At 49.7% G+C, this 27391-nt stretch overlaps 2 protein-coding genes and 1 pseudogene across 2 annotated transcripts in view; 1 reads left to right on the top strand and 2 right to left on the bottom strand.

The window, feature by feature from the left end:
• Positions 1 to 27391, top strand: part of TBCD (tubulin folding cofactor D) — a 160652-nt gene that overhangs the window by 31371 nt on the left and 101890 nt on the right. Inside the window, exons 10-13 of the mRNA XM_026483785.4 lie at positions 3861 to 3997; positions 5250 to 5310; positions 6231 to 6305; positions 11413 to 11507. Coding sequence (XP_026339570.1) covers positions 3861 to 3997; positions 5250 to 5310; positions 6231 to 6305; positions 11413 to 11507 — 368 coding nt within the window. The remainder of the gene's footprint in view (positions 1 to 3860; positions 3998 to 5249; positions 5311 to 6230; positions 6306 to 11412; positions 11508 to 27391) is intronic.
• On the bottom strand, positions 65 to 3525 carry LOC123000293 (40S ribosomal protein S12-like; annotated as a pseudogene).
• On the bottom strand, positions 17538 to 27138 carry ZNF750 (zinc finger protein 750). The gene is made up of 3 exons (XM_026483796.4): positions 27021 to 27138; positions 19354 to 20971; positions 17538 to 18993 (listed from the first exon to the last, which is right to left on the bottom strand). The coding sequence occupies exons 2-3, from the start codon at positions 20790 to 20792 to the stop codon at positions 18285 to 18287; spliced, it is 2148 nt and encodes a 715-aa protein (XP_026339581.1). The 5' UTR covers positions 20793 to 20971; positions 27021 to 27138; the 3' UTR covers positions 17538 to 18284.

Below are 27391 nucleotides of genomic sequence, written 5' to 3'. Positions count from 1 at the left end.
GGGTTTTTTATTTTTTTTTGTTTTTGTATTTTTGTGAGGAACAAGAACCAAGTTTTGTATTTGTTCATTTCTCGCATTTGGAGTATTCCTCGATGACATCGTTGGCCTGAGACTCTTTGCCATAGTCCTTAACCACCACAGAACTACAGCCAGCTGCTTTATGGGGTCTTCCTTCTCTTGTTAGGTTTACAGAGGCCCGTCCATTCCCCCCGTTTCTCGTTGTCGTCAGCCTTCATTAGGTTGATCTGGTGCCCAGCACAGAGCACCTCCCCCAGCTTGACACACAGGCTCCTCACAGTCGCTGCAGATGCACAGACACGGGTTTGGCGCATGTCTAAGGCTGCGGCAGCTTTGTGAATTCCACGTCCTAGGCCACCGTGGATGAGGGTGGTCTCCAGCCCCTCTTGTAAAGCAGTGTTAATGTCCATGACACCTCCAGCAGCACGGCCTTCCTCGGCCGTGGTGGCGGGTTATGGGTGGAGCCAAATCTTGAGTGTATCCAAGCCTCCGCCCTCGTGCGACTCAGTGGTGGCAGGGAAAGCGCTAAGAGTCTTCAGTTTTATTTCAAGTATTGATGTGGGTGGTTTGGGAGGAGTTGTTTGGTAAAGTTTTCAGCTCAGCCTTTGTCTCAAATTCCAGCAAATTCAAGAGAAGTGTGTTGTTTTAGTGATGTTTTACTGAAATTAGCTTTTGGGTCATACAGCTTATTCTGTAAGAAGTTGTTTATGAGACTAAATGTTAGTGGTTAGTTTCCAAAATGCCATGGAAAATTAATATTCAGGGGCTCCTGGGTGGCTCAGACAGTTAAGCATCTGCCTTTGGCTCCCGTCATGGTCCCAGGGTCCTGGGTTCGAGTCCCATATTGGGCTCCTTGCTCAGTGGGGAGTCTGCTTCTCCCTCTGCCTGCTGCTCTTCCTGCTTGTGCTCTCTCTCTCCCCCTCTCTCTGACAAATAAATAAATAAAATCTTTAAAAAAAAGGAAAATTAGTGTTCAGTACCATATTAGTGTTCTCCAGGGACACAGAACCAATAGGCTGAGAGGATGTGTGCATGTGTGTGCACAGACACTTCTAAAGAATTGGCTCATGTGATTGTGGAGGCTGGCAAGTCCCGACATCTGCGGGGTGAGTAAGAAAGCTGGAGACCCAGGAGAGCTGACGGTGGCATTTGAGTCTAAAGGCAGGAAGAATTCCTTCTTAACCCAGGGGAGAGTTGGCCTCTTTGTTCTGTTCAGGTCTTCAACTGATTGGACGAGCCCCACCCATCCTGGGAAGAGCAATCTGGTTTATTCAGTCTGCCAATTTAAATGTTTATCTCATCCAAAAATACTCAGAGGCACAGACAGAATAATGTTTGACTGAATATCTGGGTACTCTGTAGCTCAATTGAGTTGACACATAAAATCAGTCATCATAGGGACTATAAATGTTGATGTGCGAAGGGGAATAACTCAGTACCATAATTACTTTGTTCGGTTTGCATTTCCATGTACATTTAGTGGAAGTCTATCCTCTTACTATTTTTTTGTCTCTTCTGTCTTCATTTTTTATTTTTCCATTTTATCTCTGTTATATTTTTCTTCTATTTTCAGTGTCCTCCTTCTGTTGCCTATCTTCCCTTAATGAGGAGTAAGCCTGTCCGGCAGGCTGGTAACTCACTGAGGCCGCTCCCTCTTCCCAAGGACCTGTTAGGGTGGTCTTGTTTCTGTTCCTTTTCCCTGGAGCATAGCCCTTGCTCCTACAGCATGCTCCTTGCTTCTAGTAAACGGCTGTTTGGTCTCCCTTGCTGGGCCCATGTCCCAGTGACTCCCCAGCATTACATGACCTCTGGGCTCAGCTCAGCTCTCAGCCTCCCAGCTGCTCACATGGCGCTTCTGGGTCTTGCCCTGTACTCGCACATCTTAGGGGTTATCCAAGGATCTAAGGAGATGTCTATGCATGATTTTGGGTTTCCTTTGTAGCAACTACTTTTTCTCCAACATCTGTCCCTGGATACTCACCATCTCTGTAGTTTGAATTTTTTTCATCCACCAGGCAAGACTGCTGCTCTCTGCTTAGGCTGTCTTCTTGTGCTGCGATTTAGAAAGTACCTTTGGGGAGGAAGAGATCTGTGAAGTTGGGGTGCCCCTGGGCACCTCCCTGCTGTGAGGAATGGTATCCCGGTCTTGATTGTCATCTCTTGTGTGCCAGTGGCTGGTTTAAGACTTTCATCCAGGTTTTGTAGTTAATGGCAGAAGGGTAAATCCAATGGCAGCCTAAAGTCTATCATCTTTGTAGTTTCTGGTTACTGAGTATTAGGGTACGTACTTTTCCTATGAAATAATCTACCTGTGTACTGATTTGAGCACTTGGGTGTGCTCATGGTGACCAGTCCCCATCCTTACGTGACCTAGGGGCTTTCCAAAAGTCACTTCATTAACATAACTGAAAACACCTTAATCCAGAAATGGAGAAAGACCCAATATATATTTCTTACTGTAAATGATAACATCACAGTTATGTAACAGTACCCCAAAATTTAGCAGCTTAAAATACTGCATTTTTAATGTCCCCATTTCTGTGGATTGGGAATGGCTGTCACCTAGCTGGGTCCTGTGGTCAGGATCTGTCTAAGGCTTCACGAAGGTGTTGGCTAGCGCTGCTGCCATCTCAAGGCTCCACTTGGTGGCGGGGGAGGGGGGTTGGCTCACCCTAGCATGCTCAGGTCATTGTTGGTAGGACTCCATTCCTTGTGGGCTGTCTGGTGGGGGCCTCCCAAAGGTCTTGCTGTGGGGCTTTCCATAGTGCAGTGCACAGTGTGGGGGTGGCTTCTGAGAGGGGTGGCAAGACAGAGGCCACAGTCTTCCTGAGCCTTCTTGAGAGGAACATCCCCTTGTTGCTGTGACTTTCTCATCAGAAGGAGTCACTGGGTCTGGGCTGCACCAAGGGGAGAGGATTGCATGAACATCAGAAGGTGGGCCTCCTGGGGCCAGGTTCTGTGCTCTGTCTATGAAGCTCCAGTTGTCTGCGTTTGGGAGTCAGCTTCAGGCCGCAGCCCCCAGATGAAAAATGTACCTTGACTTGGGCACCTTCTGTGCTCCAGGCAGTGTCCTGATCCAGGGCGACCTTCCAGTCTGGCCCATGCGTGCTTGCCTCAGTGTGGCGCACTGGTGCCCACCTTCCAGGTGGAAAGGTGGTGATGAAGGGCCTTTTGCACATCCTTGCATCTGTCCCGTCACAAGCCTCTGGGTAGGGCCTCCTTTGACAGATGGGGAAACTGTGGTGGCCAGAGGTTCAGGAGTTGTGCAGAGTCAGATGCTGGAGCCGGCCTGTGCTGGTGCCCTCATGGCACATGGATGATGCCTGTGGCCTCAGGTTGTGGGGAGGAGGGCTGTGGCTGCTGGGGCTTGAGAGGGAGGCTCTGGAGACTGTCTGCAGGAGCTAGCGGTGAGTGAGCTGAAGAGTCCAGGGTGGCGAAGGGCCTGGGGGGCAGTAGGGACAGGAGGCAGAGCGCCTCGTAAATAAGGCTGACGCCCACGGGACCCATGAGTGCCCTCCCTGCTGCTTCTGTTGGGCGTGCTCCTGCAGTCCTGCTCTTTCCCCCACCTTTCTACCTGACACTACCCAGCACTCGAGGGTCTCTGAGTAGCGCGGTCTCTGTTCTGTGGCTCAGATTGGTCATCGTCTTTCTTGGCAGCCCTTGTGGACGCTAGCTGTGACTCCATGTTCTTTCCATCCTGTCTCTAAAACACACGGAATTTTCACAGGCATTCTTTAAGATTCTAAGGGACACCAAATTACTGATTTCAGTCGTCAAGATAATTTCTCTTTGAGGCTCCAGCGGAAGTGGCAGCAGGTCTGAGGTAATGTGTGTTTGTGCAGGTACCAGCGTGGCTGCCGCTCGTTGGCTGCTAACCTGCAGCTCTGTGCCCAGAGTCAGAAAGCGTCAAAGATGCACGTGGAGACTCCCGACAGCGATGGAGACTATGACGTCCCCGAGGAGGTGGAGAGCGTGATAGGTGGGTGAGGTCCCTGCAGCCTCCTGGTGAGCCTGCAGTGGGCCTGCTGCCCTTTGGTCCTGGGGGTGCTGGCAAGGCTTCTCTGAGGTGCATTTAAATGGCTGCATGCCTTCGTCCCCTCTTTGTGCTGGCATCACGTGGCCTTCTGTGATCTTCCCCACTCTCACGTTTCATGGAGCTTGTGGCTGTTGGCCTGTGGTCCTGTTGTCCACGACCATTTGGGCCCTGGGCCCTGTCATTCTGTTTACTGTTTGCTTCTCATGTGTGAGCCCTTGTATTTCTACCTCAGTACACTGCCCTCAGCCCCTCCATGCCTTACCTGGGTGGGTCTGGCCCATGGCCTCAGGCCTTCTCCTGGAGAGATGGAGTGGTGGCTTTCCTGGCCCCGTGCCACACACACCTGCCATGTCCCTCCCACTGCAGACCTGAAGAGCTCTGGGCCCTGCCCTACTCTTACCCGAGGGAGTGTTTCCTGCTCACAGAGCGGGGCAGAGCCCCACTGCAGCAGCCTCACGTACCCTGCCAGCCTTCTGCCACACCCCTCCTTGTCCGGGTCCCCCTGCCTCCACTGTGGGATCTCCCACTGTCATTTAGCTCCAGCCTCTGTGTCCATGAGGGACAGCATTGCACCTCCTCTGGTGCCGTCTCGCTGCTTCTCACGTCCATTCTCCCCCCTTCACAGTGAGCTTCTTGCCAGAGTTGTCTACACCTGCTGCTCCCCCCACCCCTCGGGTCCTGTAGTGCACTGGTCACAGTGAACTTGAGCCCTTCACAGGCTCCTGTCCTTCCTCCGTGTTGGGCCTTCCCAGGCTGCCTGGGTGCTGTTGGTCAAGGTTTCCGTCGACTGGGACTTGCCAGGCCCTTCCCGAGAGGCCTCTGACATCTCCCCACTTCCTTTGGGGCACACTGTGTGGCTCTTCCGTGAGTCTGGCCTGCGCTTGAGACCCCAGTAAGCGCCCCTTTTCTGCACCCTCTTGCAGACACTGATCTCTGGGAAGTCTTCTCACTGGTGCTTTCCGCCCGGTTGGCTGGATCTACTTTTTAGCAATTATGGCAAGTGTTGGTTTTAAGTGATTGTTTAAAAACAGAGAAAAGGAAATGTTTTTTCCTTGTAATTAGAGTTAAGATTTTTTAATGTGATTCCCTTCATGGTGCTCATGAGTGACACCTTCAATCTGGGAAACGAAGAACTTACCTTGAACAGGGGTGAGTACATGGAGCTCATGGTCCCGGCCTTCCTGTGTTTTTACAGAGCAGCTGCTGGTTGGGCTGAAGGACCAGGACACCATTGTGCGGTGGTCTGCGGCCAAAGGGTAGGTGCCTGCTGTCCCACTGGGGGGAGCTGGGCCCGGGGCTGATGGCTTATCAGTGAAACACCCCATGGTCTGCGGAGCACTTTTCTGTCGTTTAGCACTTCAGGTGCGATTGAGAGCTGTGAACAGCTTAGAGGTTTTTAGAAGGTGGAATGTTTTTTTCTAATAAACGTTTATTGCTTTATGTTCTAATTTTAAAAATCATTACTGGGGAATGAGGCTTCTTCATTTTCTTGCCTTTCTGTATGGAGCGGGCAGAATTATAAGCATGCCCGATTTGCCTTTTTTTACCTTTCAGATGTTCCTTTTCTTGCTCTTCCATGTCCTCATCAGCGCAGCCCCTATTCCGTGCCCTGCCCAGGCAGGCACAGCCCCCACGTAGCGAGCAGGTGCTAGCCCAGCCTTATCTAACCCTAGAGCCCCTGAGAGGGGAAGTGGTGTTCGTCTTCTGTTATGCCTGAGGGAACGGCCTGCAGAGAGGTGCCCTCATGGGGAAGGCGTTCACTTTGGCAGCAGGCAACCTCTGAACCCAGAGTCACATGTGGTTGGAGTGGGATGGGCTGGGAGGGATGCTGATCCAGTCAGGGGATGTCTAGTGTGGATGTGGGGTAGCCCGCCAGGTGGGGGGTGGTCTGGAGGGGTCAGGCCTGGTGCTGGGTGCCACTGACCATCAGCGGCAGGCTGCTGCGCTGTGGACACCCCCCCCTTGTCTCCCTCCCCTCAGGAGATGCCTGTGTCGGGTCTGTTTATGTCACTAGGATGAGGCCTCCTGTAGAGCAGAGTGTGTGTGAGGCCCACTCTGGGTCTGCCTCTCTTTCCCATTCTCGGAGGGAGGGGAATTTGCTGGGGATGGTTCCTCGTTGATTGTGCCCCTCACAACGGGCGGGTGATGCTGACGGAGTGCTGCCTCTCTTTTTCAGAATTGGTAGGATGGCTGCAAGGCTTCCCAAAGAGCTGGCGGATGACGTGGTTGGGTCCGTGTTAGATTGTTTCAGGTATGTGAGAAGATCAAAGGGAGACCCGTTTCTGGTTAAAAGCAGTGGCTGGGGCACCTGGGTGGCTCATGGGGCGCCTGGGTGGCTCAGTCGTTAAGCATCTGCCTTCAGCTCGGGGCGTGATCCTGGGGTCCTGGGATGGAGCCCCACATCAGGCTCCTCCGCTGGGAGCCTGTTTCTTCCGCTCCCACTCCCCTTGCTTGTGTTCCCTCTCTCGCTGGCTGTCTCTCTCTGTCAAATAAATAAATAAAATCTTTGGGGGGAAGAAAAGCAGTGGCTGTTCTTTCACTCTATCCTTTTCCATTTTCTTTCAGCTGAGCTATTTGTCAGAGCCTCCAAAACCTTTTTGTTTTCCTTTTGAAGTTAAATTTGAGAACTCTAGTTATTTCTGTTATGTTTCTTTTATCAGCTTAGATCCCACTATGTTTAAAAACCTTAAGAAAAAAGTGGTTTTGAACTTGTACATATGTCGATATCATCCTTCAAAGAAGCCTGGAGTCCCTGAGGTGACATCCAGGAGAACGTCTGTGGTGAGGCATGTTCTGGATCTGTGGTAGCTGCCAGCCACATGTGGCTGTTGACCTTATAAAGAGGCTAGCATCACCCAGGTCTGAATTCTACTTTTGTTTTTTTAATTCTACATTTTGTTTAGTTTTATCGGATTTAAATTCAAACAGCCGTGTGTGGTGGAGCGCCTGGGTGGCCTCTGGCTCTTGATTTCAGCTCAGGTCATGATCCCAGTTGAGGTTGTGAGGTTGAGCCCCGAGTTAGGCTCTGTGCTGGGCGTGGAGCCTGCTTGGGATTCTCTCTCTCCCTTTGCCCCTCCCCCACCCCCCCTTAACAAAACAAAGACAATAGTCACAAGTGGAAATTGTTGTGTTGCATCTGGCTTAGCCTTTCCAGAGGCGGCTGGGTGGCCCTTGGCCGGCCCATGGTGTGGGCGTGGGTGGGGATTGCGGGTCCTTGGGATCTCAGCTTGGGTCCTGTAGGCCAGGGGGCAGGGAAGAGATCCAGGTAACATAGGTGTGCTCTCAGGTGCACTCTTGGGTGCAAGGCATGTTTGGTACAGTTTGTCCCAGAGGCCTCTTAACTTTGCCTGTGGAAACCTCTCTCTGGGTTTTGGAAGCAGGTGTTTCTAAGAGGGGTGTTGTTCTTTGGGCCCCAGTGCTTTTTTTCCTGGGCCGCCCATGCATGCATGTAGGGAGAGGAGCTGTCTGCACTTCTGGTTGCTCAGTCTTGTGCCTTAGTTGCCGAGGCTGCTCTGGGAGCACCCAGAGCACGTGCGCTTCCTCTGGGGCAGACTTTCTCTGGCACTGTCTCCAGCCTGCTCAGCGACAGTTGGAGGAGTGCAGGGAACAGGATGTCAGGTGTCACCTTTTTCAGAGTGATGCTGCTTGTGTGGCCAGTGTTTCTTCAGTGGAAACATTTCACCGTTGTCTGCCTCGTAGGCAGCCTGCGTTCCTGCTGTGACTCTGGAACGCCTGTGTTGGGGAAGGAAAGTGCTCCCTGTCCACGTGAGGATTCTGCTGGCTTATTTTAGGGTATCCTCTTGGGACTTTGCTGGTGGCGTGGTGATGGGTGTGCTGGTGAAGCTGGTCCTGAGCGCGGAGGTGTGAGTCCCTGGGTGGCGACTGGTGGTGGCTCTTGCATGCTTGTGCTGGAGCCCTCCTGTTCTTGGGAGAGGGCAGCGTTTTGAGCCAGGCCTTGGGGGGGGGGTGGAAAGGGCCAGCGTCCTCCACCCCCAGCCTTTCCTCTCCCCTTTGCCCAGGGCACTGCAGGTTGGCCTCAAGTCTTTTTCTCTTTTTCCTTCCTGAGAGCATTTCTGCATGGGGCCTCTGATGGTTTAATGCGTCTCTTTACCCAGCCCTCCCTTAGGCTCTTCCTTGCCCAGCCTCCTTCCTTCCTTGCCCACCTGCCCTCTCCGGCCCCCTGTTGGCAGCATCCCCAGTACCAGCTTTCCTGGTGGTGGCTGTTCCAGTGCTCCTGTGCCCCCCTCACTCCTCTGGCCACTGCACCTCTGCCTGGGGGCCTGGGGCCCTTGACCTTGGGCGTCTCCATCAAACTCCAAGAACGTGGTTTCTCCTGGCCAGACATATGGTCGTTTGTCCCGGCCTGCACCCGTGGTCTGCTTCACTCATTCTTGTTAGTTTAATGTGCAGACACGTCTCTGCCTTTGTCTTGTCATTTTAATGAGCTCCTCCGATTTTTGTATTTAGGTTGTGGAGGATAGAAACTATCTTACCGCTCTTGCTTCCCAGGGCTGGCAGCCTAAAGTGACAAGCAGGATGATGGGGAAAAGGACCTGAGTGCAGAGGCAGCCTCTCCCTGGATGGGTGCGAAGTGCCTGATTGCAGAACCTGGCACAGAAAGGAGTCACTCCCAGACCAGAATGTTTGAAGACCCTGAGAAGCAGGAGCCTGTTGGGTGGAGGGGGCATGCGGTGGGATGGGGGCTGTCGGACTGGCTGGTGACCTGGCACAGTTTGCTGCTATGATTCTTGTCCCTCCTTTTGTGTTCTCCTGAAAAGCTCAGCACAGAACATTAATTCCATTAACTGAGCATACCCCACTCCCGGGACTGCCCCTTCACTCCCTGCTCTGTTTCCAGGCCAGGTTATGTGGAATGAAGCTACACATGTCCCCGGGGGGCTTTACAGTGAGCCGCACAGGACCAGTGTGAGCAGCATGGCCATCATCCATTAGCTGCTGCTCCCTTCCCGATGTCCCGCCCCCTGGGTATGCAGCTATCCATTAGTACCTGTGCCCTACCTGCCCCCCTTCCTTAGAAAACAGTGGTTTAGCCCCTTGCAGGCCCCAGCAGCATTACCTCAGGGCAGGACCCCAGAGATAGTGTATGCTAGACCCAGCAGTCTGGTCCACGGCAGAAGTAGAGTGCCTGCAGGAAGAGGAGAGCAAGGCCCCATTGGCCTGGCCAGGGTCCTTGTGTTTGCCATCTGAACTCAGCTGCACAGGGGGTCTCCAGTTGGCAGATGGATTGCAGCCCTGGGTCCCAGGTCCCGGGTGTGCTGTGGGTGCACGTTGAGAAACATTTGGTGGTACCCTTGTGGCCCCAGGGAGCAGCCCACCGTCTCAGCAGGATGCACCACATGGCTCCTTTCCATTCTTCTCTTAGTTTTGTCTGTGTTTTTAATTGGGCAATATTTTACTTAAAAATTCAAAATGAAAGGAAAGATGGTGAAGTGCCTCTCTGTGACCCTCCCCTGCACACAGTGTCCCCTCCCCCTAGTACCCTAGGGGCACCATTTTTCCAGTGTCCTTCCGGGGCGTTGGACGCCCAGGGGAACAGATGAATGAGAATGTCTTTACCATCCCTTCTACGCTGACGGTCGCTTGCCCTCTGCGTGCTCCGCTTGGTCACCTCTGAGGTCATTCTGCTTTGTGCTTCCTACTGCCCTTGGCGGTCTGAGGCTAGGGTCCCTGAGCCCTTCTTGGCTTTTCTCTCTTGAATCTACCTGCTCTTGGCTTTGCTGTTTGCTGGTCTCCACTCATCTGTGACCCTGTACCCTCCCAGGGTTGCCCTGTGCTTGGGTCTGGGGCAGAACTTGCCCTCAGCCACTTGGCAGAGCACTGGTGTGCCCTGGCTCAGCCGATGTGGTGTTATTAATGTTGTTATTTTGCATGATTGTGTCCACGTCTGCTTGTGTGTGTTGGGCCTTGGGGAGAGTGTATGGGGCAGAAGTCTGGCCACAAGCCAGGTGTGGTGCGGGGGAGGCACTGTTCCTGAGTTCCCCCTGGAGTGGGCGGAGTAGGGGCCAGCAGGGTAATGGTCTTCCTTGTTCCCCCTGAGGCCACAGGCCTGACAGAAGGTCATGCCACTTTTCCATAGTTGTTGTCAAGCAGCAGTCCATTTAGTTTGGAAACAGACATTGGTGTAGCTGGTGATTGTTTTATTGATAATTGAGTCATCATAATGCTGATCTTTTATAAGTTTCTTTAAAATGTTATCAAATCTTATGAAAAGCATAAAGCATCTCTTTCCAGTTAAAATCCTAAAATACACAAAGTACAATATTAAATTTTGATACGGTCAAATAGCATTTGGGACAGACATTTAAAAAAATACCTGGAACTTAAAAATTTATAATTGGAAGTAGAAATTGGCACTGGTTGATGGCGAGGTCCGCAGGTCAGCAACTCTGTCTCAGGGAGTCCATGTCTGCAGGCCGTGGCACATGGGTGGGACTTGCTAAGTATCTGTTGAGTGAACAGATAAGCCTACATTCTCTCCTTTCTGAATGTTCTTGTGCTTGTTGCTAGTGAGGAATGCAATTCAATTGGTTTTCTTAAACATTTCTTTGCATCAGATTGATGGATTTAGAATAAGAAAGAGCCCTACAATGTCTCTTGCTTTTTGGTGAAGTGAATTTCCATGTTTATATTGGCAGCCAGATGTAGAAACTCTCAGGACAGCTCTTATCAGTCTGAGAAATGCTTCTCACTAATCATGATGCCAGGGGTACAGTTGTAAACAAGAGAGCTTCCAAACCACTTCAGGAAAAATTTTATTAGATATAACATTTTATTATGACTTGATTAATTGGCATAATTGTTTATTAAAAGCCCGTGTTTCAAATAGTGCAAAGCAGTTCTCTAAATGGCATTTCATTCTAACTTTTTAATCTTTACTTTAAGCCAGGAAAAGAGGAAAGGAGGTCTCCTTGCCCCTTTCTGCTAATCTAGTCTAGCCTTATTTTGATAGACTCACCGGTCCCCAGGTTTTAGTGCCTTGAATGGGGTGAGTCGCCGGCTGTGTGTAGTCAGCCGGCACACGCTGCTGTGGCAGGAAGCCTGTGTACAGCCTGGGTGTCTTGCTGACACACCTCTATGGACTGCTTTCTCTGCTGGCAGCATGTGGAGCCCACCTAGGACCTGTGTTTGTCATTGGGAGATCTGAAGAGAAATACTGAACACAGTGCTTACCTTCAGTTAAATTGCAGTATGTTATTTCTTTAGCCACCCGACAGTTGGAAAACTCACGAGCGGGTTTTAGGGAGGCTCCTGGGCACAGGATGTGCATCTGCAGTCTGTGTACACGGTGGGAGAAGCTGGCATGAGCCCTGCAGTCTCAGGCTTTCTGTGTGTCTCAGTTTTCAGGAGACGGACAATGCCTGGCATGGTGGCTGTCTGGCGTTGGCAGAACTGGGCAGAAGAGGCCTGTTGCTCCCTTCTCGACTCGAGGATGGTGAGTACTGCACACGTTTGCTCTGCATTGTCAGGACTGTTCGTAGCATGTTGGTTCTTCACTTCACCCTGTGATTTCAGCGTGGCCTGCCGTGAGTACAACCAGGCCTCTGCCCTCACTGCCTAGTGCATTTGTGTGCAGGAGAGAGCAGAATAGACCTGTGTTTTTCGGCCTGCCTTCTTGTATTGACGTTTCTGATTTTCTGACTGCCTCTTCTCCCTGCCGTGAAGTTTTACTACCACAGATAATACTATGTGTTTTGATTTGGAAAGCCACGAACCATTCTAATATCTGAGATTTTCTTGTCCCTCAGGAGGGGTTTTCACCCCTGTGGGGGTGCTGTTGCCTATTAAGTTGTGCACTGCTGCTGTGTTTATCATGTGGAGTGACATCATGGTCCCCTGGGAACAGGGCTCATACCAGCATGGGGAGGGGGTGGAGGGCTGGAGGAAGCGTGGTAGCAGGCCTGAGCAGGGGGACAGGGGCACAGTGCAGCAGATGTAGAGGGACCACTGAGCTCCAAGCCTGCATGTCCCGGCTGTTGGGCCTAGACATGGGGAGGTGCAGCATGGGGCTGTGGCGACGTGAAGCCCTGTCTGACTGGTGGAGATCAGCTCTGGGTGTAGCTGGTGGTGCCTCTTTGGACAGAAGGGAAGGATACCTGCGAAGGATGGAGAAGGCCCCATCCTGGGCTGTGTCACCACAGATGCTGTGTACCACGGGAGTTGACTTCTGTCCAGAATAAAGACATCTGTGCAGAGACATCTTACTCAGTAGCACCTGAGCTGTGGGGTGTCAGAAGTAATGGCTTTGCACTTCGAGTTGTGAAGCGTGAGGAGGGCTCTCAGACCCTCAAGATTCTACTTCATCTTTCAGCTCTACTGAGATAAAATTTATATACTGTGACGTTCACCCATTTAGAGTGTACAGTTTAGTGGTGTATAGTGTATTTACAGAGCTGTGCAACCATTATCGTAATCTAATTTCTGAACGTTTTTATTGTCGCACAAAGTAAACCCTGTGCTCAGGGGCAGCGATTACCCATTTCTCCTGAACACACCCAGCCTCAGACAACAAATAATCTGCTGTCTCTCTAAATTTGCCTTTGCTGGTCAAATTTGCCTTTGCTGATCATTTCTTATAAATGGAATCTATGATAATGGTCTTCTGCCTGACTTCTTCCACTTAGCGTGATGTTTTCAAGGTTCATCTGTATTATAGCATGCAACAATACTTTGTTCCTTTTTATGGATGAGTAATATTCCATTGTATGGATACACCACACTGTTTATCTGTTCATCAGTTGATGGACATTTGGATTTTTCATCTTTTGGCTATTATGAATAACACTGCTACGAACATTTGTGTGCAAGTTTTTGTGTGGACATATGATTCTAGTTCTCTTGGGTATCTGTCTAGGAGTGGAATTGCTGGGTCATGTGGTAACTCCATCTTTAATTTTTTGAGGAGCTGCCAAATTGTTTTCCAAAATGGTAGTACCATTTACATTTCCACCAGCAGCATGTATGTGGGTTCCAGTCTCTCCACATCCTTCCCAACGCTTATTTTTCTCTTAGTGGGTGTGAAGTGGTATCTCATTGTGTCTCTAATTTGCATTTGCATGACTGACTAATGACTTTGAGCATATTTTCATGTGCTTGTTGGCCATTTGGATATCTTGTTGGATAAACATCTGTTCAAATCCTTTGCTCATTTAAAAAATTGGGCTGTCTTTTTGTCGTTGCTGTGAGTTCTTTACGTATTCTGGATTTACGTCTCTCAGCAGATAAAGGACCTGTAGTACTTCTCCCCATTCCATAGTTGTTCTTTCAGTTTCTGGTTGGTGTCATTTGCACCAAAGTCCTGCATTTTGATTAAGTCCAGCTCACCAGTCTTCTGTGTCTGTGTCACAGACACGGTGAAATCCCTGTCTGGGTGGTTCCAACTCCAGTTTAACTTGAAGGACATAGAGCCTTTTCTCTGCTTTTTGTGCATGAGACTGGCTGGTGTGCATGTGCCTATCATACCTTATGATGTTGAGGTGCCCACCTGTCACTAGCTGGAGTGAGAGAATGTGGGTGATGGTGTCATGAATGAGAAGTGTCAAGCTGTTGCTTAAAATCTAGAAGATGTAAGGTGTGGTCTTCCCTTGACTGGCTGGCTGCTTCCAGACTGGCGACATCATCCATGTGCGCTGAACCCTCTTGCAGGCCCTTGCTGTGTCTGGTGGGGTCTTAGGGAGCTGTGCTGTCTCCTCCCTGAGAAGGATAGTGCCAGCCTGGGGAACAGTGATTTTGTCTTGGCGCAGGCTCCGGAGGTGACTGGGGCTAACATTTGCTCCTTCTTCTTCTCTTGCTCCTCAGACTGGATAATGCCAGTTGCCCTATCTTCAAGTTCACTGATTCTTTCTTCCGCTTGCTCAAATCTGCTGTTGTGCAGCTTGCCTGAAGTTTTCATGTCTGCTACTGTGTTTTTCAGTTTCAGAATTTCTATATGGTGTCTTTTTATAGTTTTTTTTTATTGATATTCCGTGTTTGTTTGGACATTGTTTTCTTGGTTTCCTTTAGGTCTTTGAGCGTATCTGAAAGAGTTGATTTAAAGCCTTTGATTTTAGTGCAATGTCTGGGCTTCCTCTGGGAAATTTCTCTGCTTTTTCTTTTGAAATATATGTGTACTTTTCTGTTTCTTTATGTGCTTTGTAGTTTTTTTTGTTGGAAACTGGATGTTTTGAATACTATAATGTAGTAATTCTGGAAATTAGGTTCTCCCCTGCCCCCAGGGGTTTGCTGTTATTACTTATTATAAGGTGATCCTGTCCATTTAGTAACTTCTTCCAGTCTCTTTGCAATGACTGTATTCCTTGTTGTGTCTGGTCACTGAAGTCTTGGTTCCATTATGTGTGCAGACAGCCAGTGACCCAACAGGTTTCCTTAAGTGCTGAAATTTTGTAGGTTCTTTCTTCACTAAGCACTCTCTTGGTTTCTGTAAGTTTTTGATGAGATTTCAGAGTTCTGAACGAGTTGAGTCTGTCAGTTTTGCTGGCCTAATGGTTGTTTTGGTGGAGGGACCGATTTGTGGAGTTCCCTACTTTGCCATGTTCTGTGACATCATCCAAAAATTAGCATTTGACTAGCTTTCCAGCATTAGTGTGGGTCCTCTGAGCAGAAGCAGATGCTGAGACAGGATTAAATGTGCAGAGATTTTATTAGGGAAGTGCCAGTGAGAGAAAACAGGAAGGCTGGCAGAGCCACTGTCTGGCCCAAGTGCTGTGGGGCAGCGGTGGGGCTGGGGTCCTCAAGCCGAAGTTGGCCACAGAGGCGGTCCTGTGTCCCCAGAAGGGACTGTGCTGGTGTTGCTGCTGAACTCTCTCCCTGGCAGAGGTGCCGTGGGGCCTGGAGTCAGCCTGCTTTGGTGGGTGGGGCCTGGCTGTGACTGCAGCTCTGTGGCTGCAGAGTGCCAGCCTCTCCTGACCTTGTCACTCCCCATAAGCCTGTGTACCTCAGATCTCAAGGGAGCAGCTGGGCCCTGGGAGGGGTTGCATTTTCCAGTGTTCCTGACACAGTTCTGGCACCTTCCTGTTCTGAGGACCACGTGCCTCACCGATTTTTAACCTTTGTGCATTTTCAACTGTTGGACACTCCAGTCTTTAAGAAAAGTGCATGAAGGGAGCTGAGATGTCTCAGAAGAACATGCAACTCTTGATCTTGGGGTTGTGAGTTCGAGCCTCACATTGGATATAGAGATTGCTTAAAAATAAATAAAAAATTAAAAAAAAAAGAGAGAGAATTGAATACTGTGAGACCTGTTTGACTTAGTATGTGAAGTAGTTGTTCTGCCTTTCTGAATTAAAGTGCTTTTCTCCTTGATGAATGTGTGTGCGCTTCATTTCATACCCACACATGCCCTCTTTCCCCATGGAGTGTGGCGTGTGGTGAAGGGTAGAGCTAGTGGTGGGGGCAGACTGCCACGGGCTGCTGGGAAGCCTCCTCAGAAGGGTTGTTGTCAGCATTTTGTTTTCCTCTTCAGTATGAATTCAAGGACCCCTTTAGCTTTATTGAGATACAGTTCACTTAACATGCAGTTTACCTATTGAAGATACGTGATTTAATGGTTTTGGTGTATTCTTTTTAAAAAACATTATAGAATGTATGTAACATAAATATTTGCCTTGCTGACTATTTTTAAGTGTACAATTCAGTGGTATCAATCAGATTTACAGTTTGTACAACCAATATCACTATTTCTGAAAACTTTTCATCATTCTGAACAGAAATTGTGTCCCCATTAAGTTCCCCTCTCCCCTCCCCTGCAGCCCCTGGTAACCATTCGTCTGTCTGCCTGTATGAATTTGCCCATTGTAGGTGCCTCACACAGGTGGAGTTGCCCATTTGTCCTTTTGTGTCTGGCTTCTTTCACTGAGCGAGAGGTCTTCAAGGTTAATTCATGCTGTAGCACGCGTCAGAACTTTATTCCTTTGTGTGGCTGAGTAATACTCCATCGTATGGGTAATCTACATTTCATGTGTCTGTTCGTCTGTCAGTGGATGCTTGTGTTGCTTTTATCTTTTAATTTGTGAATAATGTTGTGAATATTGGTGTACACATACCTGTTTGAGTTTTTGTTTTTACTTCTTTGGGGTACTTCCACTACGTAGAAGTGGAATTGCTGGGTCATAGGGAAATAATTCTGTATTTAACTTTTTGAGGGCTTATTACTTTTTATATGTAAAGATTAAAAACTTTGAGCTCTTAAGTTGGGTCACGAGTGAATACAGAGGGTAGAATAGTTAAAAAAATCAGCAAGACTGTTTTTTGTTACAAAGATCTAGGACTCCATTGTACTTTTAAAATTATTATTATTTAGAGAGAGAGGAGAGAGAGTGTGGGGAGAGGGGAGAAGCAGAGGGGGAGGGAGAGAGAGAATCTCAAGCAGACTGCTTGCTGAGTGTGGAGCCTGACACAGGGCTGGATCCCATGACCCTGAGATGATGACCTGAGCCGAAATCAAGAGTCTGATGCTTAACCAACTGAGCCACCTAGGCGCCTCCATTGTGCTTTTAGAGACAGATCTGAAGGGCCTGTTGGGGTCTCCATGGCTGTGTCTGTGATATGTGACCTTTGGGGGAATTATGTGAGGAGGGATCAGTCATGATGCTGCAGGCATACAAAGCTCCCCAGTGAAAATCTGCAGGTAGTGATGGCCTCTGCCTTCCCCAAGAGCTCTGAGGTGTGCCTCTCCTCCCATGATGCACTGTCGCAGGAGGGCTGGATAGTTAACTGTCCTGGTTCCTCTTCTTACACTTAAGATGACTCCTGACACTTTCGGGTGAGCTGTAAAACATAGCGGTCTCAGAATCTTTGGGCTCTTGACGTGGGAGGTCTGTGTTGTTGTGCGTAAAGCACGAGGTGAGAGCTTGTCTGTAGGGTGCCAGGCTTTGGGTCCTGAGCCTGGAACACAACCTCTGATGTGTGGTTTTGCTTTCTGCAGAGCGTTGACTTGCTGGAAAGTAGGGGTATCTTATTTTTGTTCTTTGTCAAAACATTTTGGTGTACGAAGACGAAAGAGCCCTGGCATGCTAGTGAAGGGAGGGCGCGTGTTCCTCAGGTTTGTGTTGTAAGAGTAGGTGTTTTGGGTTAACGGCATGTGGTTGTCTGAAGTCACATCTCAGCACTGCACTGCTGTGCGCACTGGCCCTTTGTTGATACCTCAGGTGATGTGTCAGAGGACAGGGGCTCTCCTGAAAAGTGGGAGGAAGGGGTCCTGTGAAGGCCCATGGGGTGGGGCGTACCGGTGCTGATGGCCTTTTCTCAGGTGGCAGTTGTAGGAACTGAGCCTGGGGAGCCCCAGGTGGGTGTGCGTGCCCAGACTTGGTGCCTGCCAGTTGCGGCACCGCACATGCAGGTGTGCTCACACACGCACACGCGCAGGCAGGTGCCCTTTTTCTGTTGAACTGCTGCCTCAGCTCATTCCCCTCCTCATCGCGTTTGTTTGTTATGGCAGACTAAAGCATCACACAGAGTTCATGGATTCTTTAAGTCACCTATGAGTTTATTGGAAAATTAGCAATATATACATCATTTTAGAAAGTGGAAAATGAGGCTGAATGAGTCGGGAAGTTCACTGTAGCATCATGAGGAAGTAGGACACGCTAGCAGTAGCTGCACCAGCAATACGCTTTTCCCTGCTGGAAATAAATTATGTGTATAAATAGCCTCTTGATGTTTGCGTGTTATTCACTCATAACAAATCACATAGTTTTTACATAGGGCACTTTAATGACAGTGCTGGAAATGTTTTCTCCTGGCGTTTTTTTCAGTAATTGTTATTTACTTGAAAACACACGGTAGATTCGATAGCAAAACAGCTAAAGCAGTTTGTTTTAGTGCTAAGGTATTTATAAGAAAAGTATTTTTAAAAGCTTTCCTATAAGACGGCATGTACCTAAAAGCTGTCTTTTAGTCTGTGTACTCAGTGTGACATTTACAAAAACAAAAGGCAGTGTTTAACTGCTCAGTCTTAAGGGTATGAGTTATTTAAATATTTTTACAACCAAGAGTAGAAGCACCTTTGAATATTCATGCTTAATATTTACAGAAACTGAAGTTGCAGCTTTTCTTTCTTTTCTTTTTTTCTTTCTTCTTCTTCTTCTTTTTTTTTTTTAGAAGAAAAAAGAAACTGTGTTGTAAAAATTGACCAGATAAAGCAAAGGCGCCAGATGAGCTTTGCTGCTGTGCAACCGACTTTGGAAGGCGTGTCTGCACCCGCGAGAGCTGGGCGCTAAGACACCCGTGTTCTTTTCCGAAGAGTGAGCACTCTGGCTGTGTCGCTCTGCTTCGTCTTCTTAGTCCCTTGCGGGGACTTCCCTGTATCCCTTGGGCTTGTCCTCTTTTGCCCTCTGGGTCTGAGGTCACACTGAGCCTCCTGGCTTTCCGTGGCGCTGAGAGTGGGTCCGTCTTGTTGGCAGGTGGATTCCGGGGCCGTGGGCTCTGCATCGCCCACCCGGACGTTCCCCGGGCTGTAGGCTGCCAGTTGGCAGAGGGCCACGGCCGCCGTCTGCTTCTGCTCATCGCTGCTGTCCACCGCTCTTGTGTCCTGGGCCCTCACAGTAGGGGTTGTTGATGGCACTGCAGCAGCGTCAAGGCCGTTTTGATTTGTCTGAGTGTGGTCTGGCCCGTCTTCAGAACTTTCCCTCTCCGTGTTTTGAGCAGCTGTGGTGGCAGGTTCTGCCTCTTGCGATGGGCTGCGGAAGGAAGGTCTTGGAGTCAGGGCATTGCAGGGATCTTTCACCGAGAGGTTAAGAGGCATGTCCTGCAGCTCTGCAAAGTCCTTGTACACAGGGCTGTGAGTGGCTGGTTTAGCCTCTGGTTTCTTGGAGAGGTTCAGTGGAGCTGTCCTGGAGCCGTCCTCTGGGCTGGAAGGTGTGGCCTCTGTACCATGAGAGGCACTTCCTGTCTCACCTGGAGCATCTCCGTTCATAGTGTCAAGGCTGGAAGAGGCAAAGAGAGGTCTTAATAGGAACCTTGCTTAGAAAAGCTACTGTCTAGGGGCGCCTGGGTGGCACAGCGGTTAAGCGTCTGCCTTCGGCTCAGGGCGTGATCCCGGTGTTATGGGATCGAGCCCCACATCAGGCTCCTCTGCTATGAGCCTGCTTCTTCCTCTCCCACTCCCCCCTGCTTGTGTTCCCTCTCTCGCTGGCTGTCTCTATCTCTGTCGAATAAATAAATAAAATCTTAAAAAAAAAAAAAAAAAAAGCTACTGTCTGAAGCATCTTGAGCATGTATAAGCCTGGCTAATTGAGCACAACCAGAGACATGCTTTGGAGATTTTGAAAATGAAATTTTCTTACCTTTTTGCAGACTCGTCTCTGTTTTCCAGAGCTTGGGAATGTGGGCACTCTGTGCTTTTCTTGACAGGCTTGAAGGCTGTGAGGCTGTGTTCGGGCTGATGGAGTCTTCCCAGGGCGCTGGAGGCTGGCTTGTCTGAGAGGCTGCACAGCCCGGCACACGGCTGACTTGTCTGTGTGAAGTTGGTGGGACTTGGCCTTCCTGGGGACCCTGTGGCTGCGCTTCCTGCTCGAGGGCTCATTTTGGTTCCCTCTGTGTCCCTTTGCTCATCTTTGGAGGAATCTTTAGCCTCAGGAGTTGGGCTCTCCTTCTCAAACTCGGTGTGTTTTTTGTGCGTGCTGGAAGGACTTGACTTGGAGGGACTCAAGGCCGGGTAGAGCAGGGCAGCCTCATCCAGTAGGTGGGAGCTTTGATCTCTGGAAATACCCGCGACAGGTGGAAGTCTGAGACCGTAGGAGGAGAACGCAGACTCTGGTCTGTAAAACCCATAAGGAATTGGCAGGTTGGAATGATACTGCTGAAAGAACCTATAATGGTCATATGCCGAGGGGGGATTCAAGTGCTTCGGGACTGGCCCCGGGGGAGGCAGCAAGTGCCTCTGGTCTTGGGCCCCGTAGACGGACAGCAGGGGGGCCTCACACTCAGGTGAGTTCCCAGCAAGTAGGTAGGGTGAATAGATGGTAGCCAGTCCATGCTCTGTGTAAAAGTGCGGCGAGTACTCTGGGATCGCAGGGTGCACATAAGGGGAAATGGCACTAAACCCTTTTGTAGAAGGGATTTTGTGCGGGAACTCAGGCGGGAGGAAAGGTGAGCCAGCTTTCCATGGGTAGCTGGGAGCGTGGAATGCAGACTTGGTGTGGAAGGAGGTGGCTTTGGCCGAGGGGTTGGGCAGTGCCAGCAGTTCCGGGGCCTCAGTGTGTTCTGGCCCTTTTAGTCTGTGCTCTCCCACTGGGACAAATGCCGAGGGCCGCACAATGCCTTCCAGAACGGGCTGGGTACCCCTGCTGGCTTCTGGGGCTGGACTCAGGGGTGCTGCTTCCTCATGGAGAGCAGGCTTCTGTCCTGGGCACCTGTGGGGCCCACGTGCGTGCAGTTCCAGGTTTTCCTTCACGTCATCCTTGGCGAGGCTTTGCTGGAGCTTGGCATCAAAGTGTGGGAGCCCGTTTGCAACGGGCTTGGTGGAGGTGGGCTTTGCTGCCGCATCTGGCTGATTGGGTTGCTTAGGGTCCAGAGAGTTAGATTTGGGGCACTTAGGGATGCGGTCCTGCTCTGACACTAAAGTGATGGAGTTTTTGCAGAGACCGTACTTCATGTGGTTGAAAAGGTGTGATTTTTCATTGCACGTGAAAGGACACTGGAAACACTTATACTTGAAGGGCTTTCCTGGAGGCCTTGGGATGTAATGCGGTTTTTTTGGTTTTCGCTCTTTGAGAAGACTCATGTTCTTTCTTGTGGTATAGGCGTTGGTGTTCTCTCTGGTCCGAACACTACTGGCTCCTGTCTAATTAAGATCTGGCGGTTGCTGCTTCTCCTTTGCTTCCTTTCCAAGTGCTTCTATTTGCAGACAGCTCCACGTGCCGTGGGTCTGACAGGGGAAGTCTTGCTCATTGGGGCTGGGTGCTGCAACAGAGGAGCAGAGCCTATTAGCCCAGCTTCGTAATAGATCACCTAGAGATACGGAGCGGTCACCACCCTCGTCGGTGCAAGGATGAGATGAGCAACTGCCCCCTACCTGTAACCTGGCCGCCCGCCCCCATGATCTTCCTGTTTTCTCAAGTCTGACCTGAAAGAGTTGTCTTGGGGCCAAGAAGAGTATGGTGTGTTAGTGTCAGCTCTGAGATCACCTGTAGTTCTTTGAGTTTTGGGAATCTTTATCCTGTGACCTGAGGCCTCTGATGCCACGAAGGTTGTAGACTGAGGCCAAGTGACTGTTGGGACCCCCTCCCCCCAACCCATGTCCATGGAGTCTGTAGTGCTGGTCTGACTGCGCTGACCATGACTATAGGGGCCCGGCCTGCGTGTGACACTCACATTGCTTACTTAGAGCCGGGAAGGTCTGAGTGTGACATGTGGTCAGTGCTCCTTGACTGTCCTGTCCTATTTAATCATGTTGTGTTCTACGTGTGTGTACTTAGAAAAGAATATTTAGATATACGGTCCCACCCTACTGCTTCCAAAATCAAATGAAAAGTCAGCTTTATCAGTTAGTTGCATTTATGCTGTCTCAAATACAGATGTAAGTGCTGTGTTTATGTTGACTCAGATGGTTTTGAGATGCTATCAAGTTGAGTTTCTGATCCCTGTGAGGGACTGAACGTTCTCCTTCGCTGCTGTTTCCACCGCCCACCTCATGCTCACTGTGGAATAAGTTCTTGTGCTCACCCCGCGCCTGCCCGGCCAGCAAACACAGATGTGTGTGGACAGCTGAGAGCATGTCCGGTCCAGGGCACCTGTCTGCCTTTCCTGGCCTTACCTCCAAATGGTGGTGCCTGTTTGAGAGATGGTTGGATCGTGGTAGCCTTTACCCTTTGGGAAGTGGGCCCTGGGCCATCCTTGGCTGCAGGTGTCTCTGGCCTTTTATACCTTCCCCCAGGGCTCTCCTCTCCCTGATGCCTACCCCCTCCTAGGCTTAACCAGAGGTCTCAGCCTGGTTTCCTTCAGAGGCTGCTCCGTACATCCCTGGGGCACTCTCTCTGCCTCATAACCCGAAACCGAGAACAAAGACCTGAGTTCTGGGAGGATCTCGCATGGCCCCGGCGGCGCGGCTGAGTGCCCCGGACCAGCCCATGGAGTGACTGTGTCTAGCAGCAAGCGTGTGGGTGGGGAGGCTGGAGGGCAGCGGGAGGAGTCAGGGCCCGTTCTTTCACTCAAGAGCTTCAGCTTCTAAATGTTTTCAAACAGCTTAAAAGTAAAGTTAAAAGGAAATGATTTAACGAAACGGTTTTCAGATGTCGTTTTGCTTTAAGGAATAGGCAAGTGAGGTCAGTCCTGAGTCTCGTGGGATTTTGTGGATAAAGCATCACCTTCTAGACATTGGGTGATTAGAACGTTCATCTGGAAAACAGCCTTTTAAAAATAGAGAAATACATATGGGAAATTGAAGAGACTTGTTTTCACAAAATAAAATGTAGTTTCTCTGAAATGCCTCTCCTTGTCGTCCCACACACTGCGATGAGGTCATCGGTGGTGTGCAGGAGGGGTGGAAGCAGGTGGAGTTTGGGTTTTCACTCGGCTACCTTAAATTTCTGAGAAAGTGCTCTGATTTTATTCTCTGCAAACTGGTTTCTCTGCTCATTTATTCATATTCCTTAAAAACACAAAGAAGCACTCCCCCCACCCCAAGAAACTGCTTTATCCTCATCCATTGTTTCCAAAGATGTATGTTTACTAAGAAGTGGTTTCTGCTGATGTCTATGGCCCTTCTGTTGGGAGGAGTTTTGTAGAGCAGTAGTGGTGAGGCATCTATTTTGGGTGAGAAATGAGATTTTTGGCTGCCCCGTGACCGTGACGGGGGGGGGGGGGCGTCCCAGAGCCCTGGGGAGGGTTCATTGGCTCACCCTGCCCCGTCCTCTCGCACAGTGTGGCAGTGTCAGAGCCCAGCATGTTAAACTTGTAAGCATAGCTTTGTGTCTTTCTAAACTTCCCCTCTTATTAAAGGGAAAAACGTGAAATAACTCTTTATGAGTTCAGCCCATACCTTGGGGGGTAGGTATGCTCTGGGCTATAAAAGCACAGTTTCCTTGCTGCCTGTCAGGAAGCGATTCCAGCCAACCTGGGCCAGCTAGATAAGTCAGCGGGCGTGTGCCGGCACGTCTTACCATGCTCCCTGGTTCTGAAGGCGTGAGAACCTCTGCAAGTCAGGTTCCCATGATTGTATAGGATATGTCATGGCAAAGATCCGAAAAGTGATTTCATCACTAGCTGGAAGCACCGTGATTAAAATGATGGCAGTTGCAAAACTTTATCAGGTGTGAGCCCGGAGTCCAGCGGTGCCGAGAGTGGGCACAGGTATGCCGCCAGTGTCCAAAACCCCAGACGCTGGTACCGAGAGTGGGCACAGGTACGCCGCCAGCGTCCACAATCCCAGACACTGGTACCGAGAGTGGGCACAGGTACGCCGCCGGCGTCCAAAACCCCAGACGCTGGTACCGAGAGTGGGCACAGGTACGCCGCCAGCGTCCACAATCCCAGACACTGGTACCGAGAGTGGGCACAGGTACGCCGCCGGCGTCCAAAACCCCAGACGCTGGTGACGAGAGTGGGCACAGGTACGCCGCCGGCGCCCAAAACCCCAGACGCTGGTGCCGAGAGTGGGCACAGGTACGCCGCCCGTGTCCAAAACCCCAGACGCTGGTACCGAGAGTGGGCACAGTTACGCCGCCCGCGTCCAAAACCCCAGACGCTGGTACCGAGAGTGGGCACAGGTACGCCGCCGCCGGCGTCCAAAACCCCAGACGCTGGTACCGAGAGTGGGCACAGGTACGCCGCCCGCGTCCAAAACCCCGGAGCGCAGATGAATGAGAAATTCCCTCAGGACTTAGGAGAATGATTCAGATGTGTTAGATAATGCTGTGTTCGTTTTAGAAGCAGTTTTGTTTAGCACTGCTGGTCCTTTTAGGCAAACACATAAATAAACCTATGTTAAATTTATCAAATATTTATAGGAGGCAAGTTATATTTAAGTTATCTTAGTGTTACCCAGAAGAATAATTTGGGTAATAATTGGTTTTATGTTAATATTAGTATACACTTTTTCAGTCAGATGACGTCATGTGTAAAGTTCTGGTCTGCATTTTTGTTCTTTGTTCAGTTAGCACCCAAGAACAGTAAACGGGTTCTCCGGGGATCGTGCCAGTGCCCTACGAGGTGAGAGTATTCCAGGGCTGACCTGTGGGAAGGGAAGCCTGTGATGGACTCACAGGTGCAGTAGTGTTAGTAACTTTGGGTAAACTGACCTCTCAGGGTTGCACAATTCACTAATTAAAACAGCTGCTTCAGATGCCGAAGGAGATGGGTGTATTCACTTGGTCATAAAAAGGCAGTAATGTCAGAGAAAGAAGTGGGTTAAAATTGAGGCTATTGTAAGCTTTCGAAGGGTAGAGCCTATCTAGCATGATGTCAGTCTGCGAGTTCTGTGCGGGTTACCAGGGTGAAGGAACTCAACCTGACTGCCGGACCTCGTCGGTCTCGCCCTCTGTAGGGACGCGGTTTGTGACAGTCTCTGCCAGGCCAGTTTATATCCGCTGGGCTTGGTGCTTGCTGGCAGCTGCTGGTGTTAAATATTCCGAAAAAAGGGTATTGTTGCCTAAACAACACAATCGAGAGCTTTAACTGTTTGTAGTAAGTTTGGGTTTGCATTGAGAGTGAGGTTTTTCTAAAGTGCGGAGAGGTGTTTCACACAGCCTTTTCCTGGAGACGGCATGCGTCTGTCTTAGTTAATCTGTATCTGGAGAGCTGCTAACCATGCAGGACCCTTTGATTTGGCCTTTGTTAGAGAACCGCAGCGTTAGCACGTTTTAAAGTTCAGATGTTAGCTTGGTCCTCAAAGGAGGTTTGTGTGTCACAATGATGTTTACTCTTGAGCAGCAGGAAGTGCTGGGAGCTGCTCCTCACGCACCGTCCCTCCCTCCCTCCCTCCGTCAGGGTCAGAGTGGCTGTCACTGAAATGCGGGTCGGGTCTGTCCTCCGCCTGCCTCTGTGACCTCCCTCTCGGAGTCCTGTCAGACTAGGCTACCCGTGTACACAGCATCCACACTGGGGGGCGGGTCCCTGGGGGGGTGGTGACTTAAAGCCACACACAGGGCCCTGTGTGAGCTTCCAGAGGTTTTCCTATTTTATTTAAAGATGGTCCTTTTATGACATCAAGCATTTTAAACTTCTGCTTGTGTTGAACTGATGTACTTTTTTGCCTTAGAAAGTGCGGTGAGCCGGCCCTACTGCCGCCTTTCTCCTCTTGCTGGGCTCCTGTTCACAGGCCCGCCCGGCGTCTGGGCATAACTGCCCACACAGCACTTTGAGCAGCCTGTGGTTTCGGTTGGCCACAGGGTTTTGTTTGCTTGTTTTTGAAGTTCTGAATTGCCAATGCACTGTCTTTCGATAGGTTTGTAAGTGTGGACAATTAATGTCGTTGCCAGTTGTTAAGATAATAGTGAGTGGCTGGCATGTTTAAAAAGTTTCTAAGGAGTTTGAAATCCAAAAAACAGACAGTAGAAAAAGATTTTTTTTTTGAACTTTGATAGGACACAATAGAAGTAATTATAGCTTAGCTTTATAGGACACTGCTGTGACGGACTGGCCAAGTATGCTTGTCATGCGTGTTACCCTGTGAACTGAACTTATGGCTGTAATGGTCCCTTCTGTGCTGTCCGGCTGTCTGGCAGGGAGCCTCGTCAGGTAGAGCGTTTTGAAGGGCATGCTATAATTACAATATTGTGATGTGGCGTTATTGCATAACCCAAGGACACGCCATTGTCGCCTACCCACTGGGGTGTCGCAAGAACAAGATTTGTGAGTTTTACTCCAATTGAGCTTTTCCAGTGATTAACCGCCACTCCCTCCCAGACTCTTGGTTCTTTAAAATGAAGGATAAACTTCAGGACAACCATGACCTAGGGAGAAAGACAGTTTTCTAGAAGGTAGTTAGGAAGATTGGATCTGGAAAAACAACTAGGGCTCTTTCTGGTTTCAGCCAGAGATCCCAAGTTACAGACACACGCTCTTACTAGTAAACGTACGCAGCTTTAACGTTAGACAGCCTGTCACTAGAGCCAGTGCCCCTCAGCGTCCCTGCCTCGTTTATCCCGAACAATACCAGTTTGAGGCACGGGGAGGACTTTGTTAATGCAAAATAAAGATAATAAATGTAGACAGAATTTGCTTAAGTAAAGTGTGGCTTTGGTCAGACTTGGCCATTTGGTCAATAATTGTTGTCATTACAGGTTTATGAGAAACTTTGTAAGGGAAAAAAACCTCTTTCTGTATACTTAGGTATCCTCTTTGGTTTTGTTCTTTTTGTTTTGGTAAGCACATGTCAAGACAGTACTTATTTTAGGGGCTCCTGGGTGGCTCAGTTGGTGAAGTGTCTGCCTTCGGCTCAGGTCATGATCCCAGGGATCGAGCCCTGCATTGGGCTCCCTGCTCATTGGGGAGCCTGCTTCTCCCTCTCCCTCTACAGCTCTTGTGCTCTCTCTCTCTCTCTGTGTCAAATAAGTAAAGTCTTAAAAAAAAAAAAGTACTTACTTTAAACTTCAGAAAGTTTTAAAATTAACCTATAAGTTCAGCAATTGTCTAAACACATATGTATATATGTTTACATGTGTTTGTATATACATGACTTTGATGTTGAAATTTACTGTAGTTTTAAGGTAAGGAACAGATAAACACTTACATACGTTTGAGTTTTAGTTTAAATTTTATGTAGAAAGGAGGACTTAATTTCCAAGTAAACTTGTTCGTACTCTTAGAATAAAGTGTAAGCCTTATTAAAAGTTTTGTAATAATGGTCTCCTTTCCAGCGGTGCACCTGCTGGGTCCTGAGTAATCCTCCGAGAATAGAGCAAGGCAGAGCGGAGACCAGGCAGGTGGCTCACTGAGCCAGATAGTTAGTTCAAGATACATCTGAGAGCAGTTTGGAAAGAAAACGTGAATTTGAGAAGAAATGGGTACTTACCAGAGACGGGCAGCGCTGGGAGCGGTTAGGTCGGGAGTCGGTGGCTGACGGTGCCCAAGAGCAGGACCTGTTCTCACGCTCGCTCGCTGGCTGAAACTGGAGCCGGCTGTTCCAGTGGGAGGGGTTTAAGTGTAGGAGTTGAGCCCTCGGGGCGTAGAGATGCACCTGATATTCCTCCTGCCCGCAGCTACGATTCATGTGTTTGCACCCACCGAGCTGCTCAGGAGCAGCGTCACCAGCGGGTTGGCCAGCCAGGCACCACCTGTGTGCCTCATGGAAGCTCCCTGCCTCGGTTTCGAGAGCGCCATTTCAGTGCTGCCCAGACGTTCCTGGGCTGGAGGGTTAGATGTGTTTGCGGCTAGAATAGCGAT

Source organism: Ursus arctos, unplaced genomic scaffold, assembly GCF_023065955.2.
Source record: "Ursus arctos isolate Adak ecotype North America unplaced genomic scaffold, UrsArc2.0 scaffold_24, whole genome shotgun sequence".
NCBI lineage: Eukaryota > Metazoa > Chordata > Mammalia > Carnivora > Ursidae > Ursus > Ursus arctos.
The sequence above is the reverse complement of the archived record's forward strand: the minus strand, read 5'-3'. Positions and strand labels throughout refer to the sequence as shown.

Coding starts and splice junctions, on each gene's coding strand:
- ZNF750 (XM_026483796.4), bottom strand. CDS start 20,792: ATGAGTCTTCTCAAAGAGCGAAAACCAAAAAAACCGCATTACATCCCA. Junction 18,994..19,353: donor AGAGACGAGTCTGCAAAAAG/GTAAGAAAATTT, acceptor TGCCTCTTCCAG/CCTTGACACTATGAACGGAG.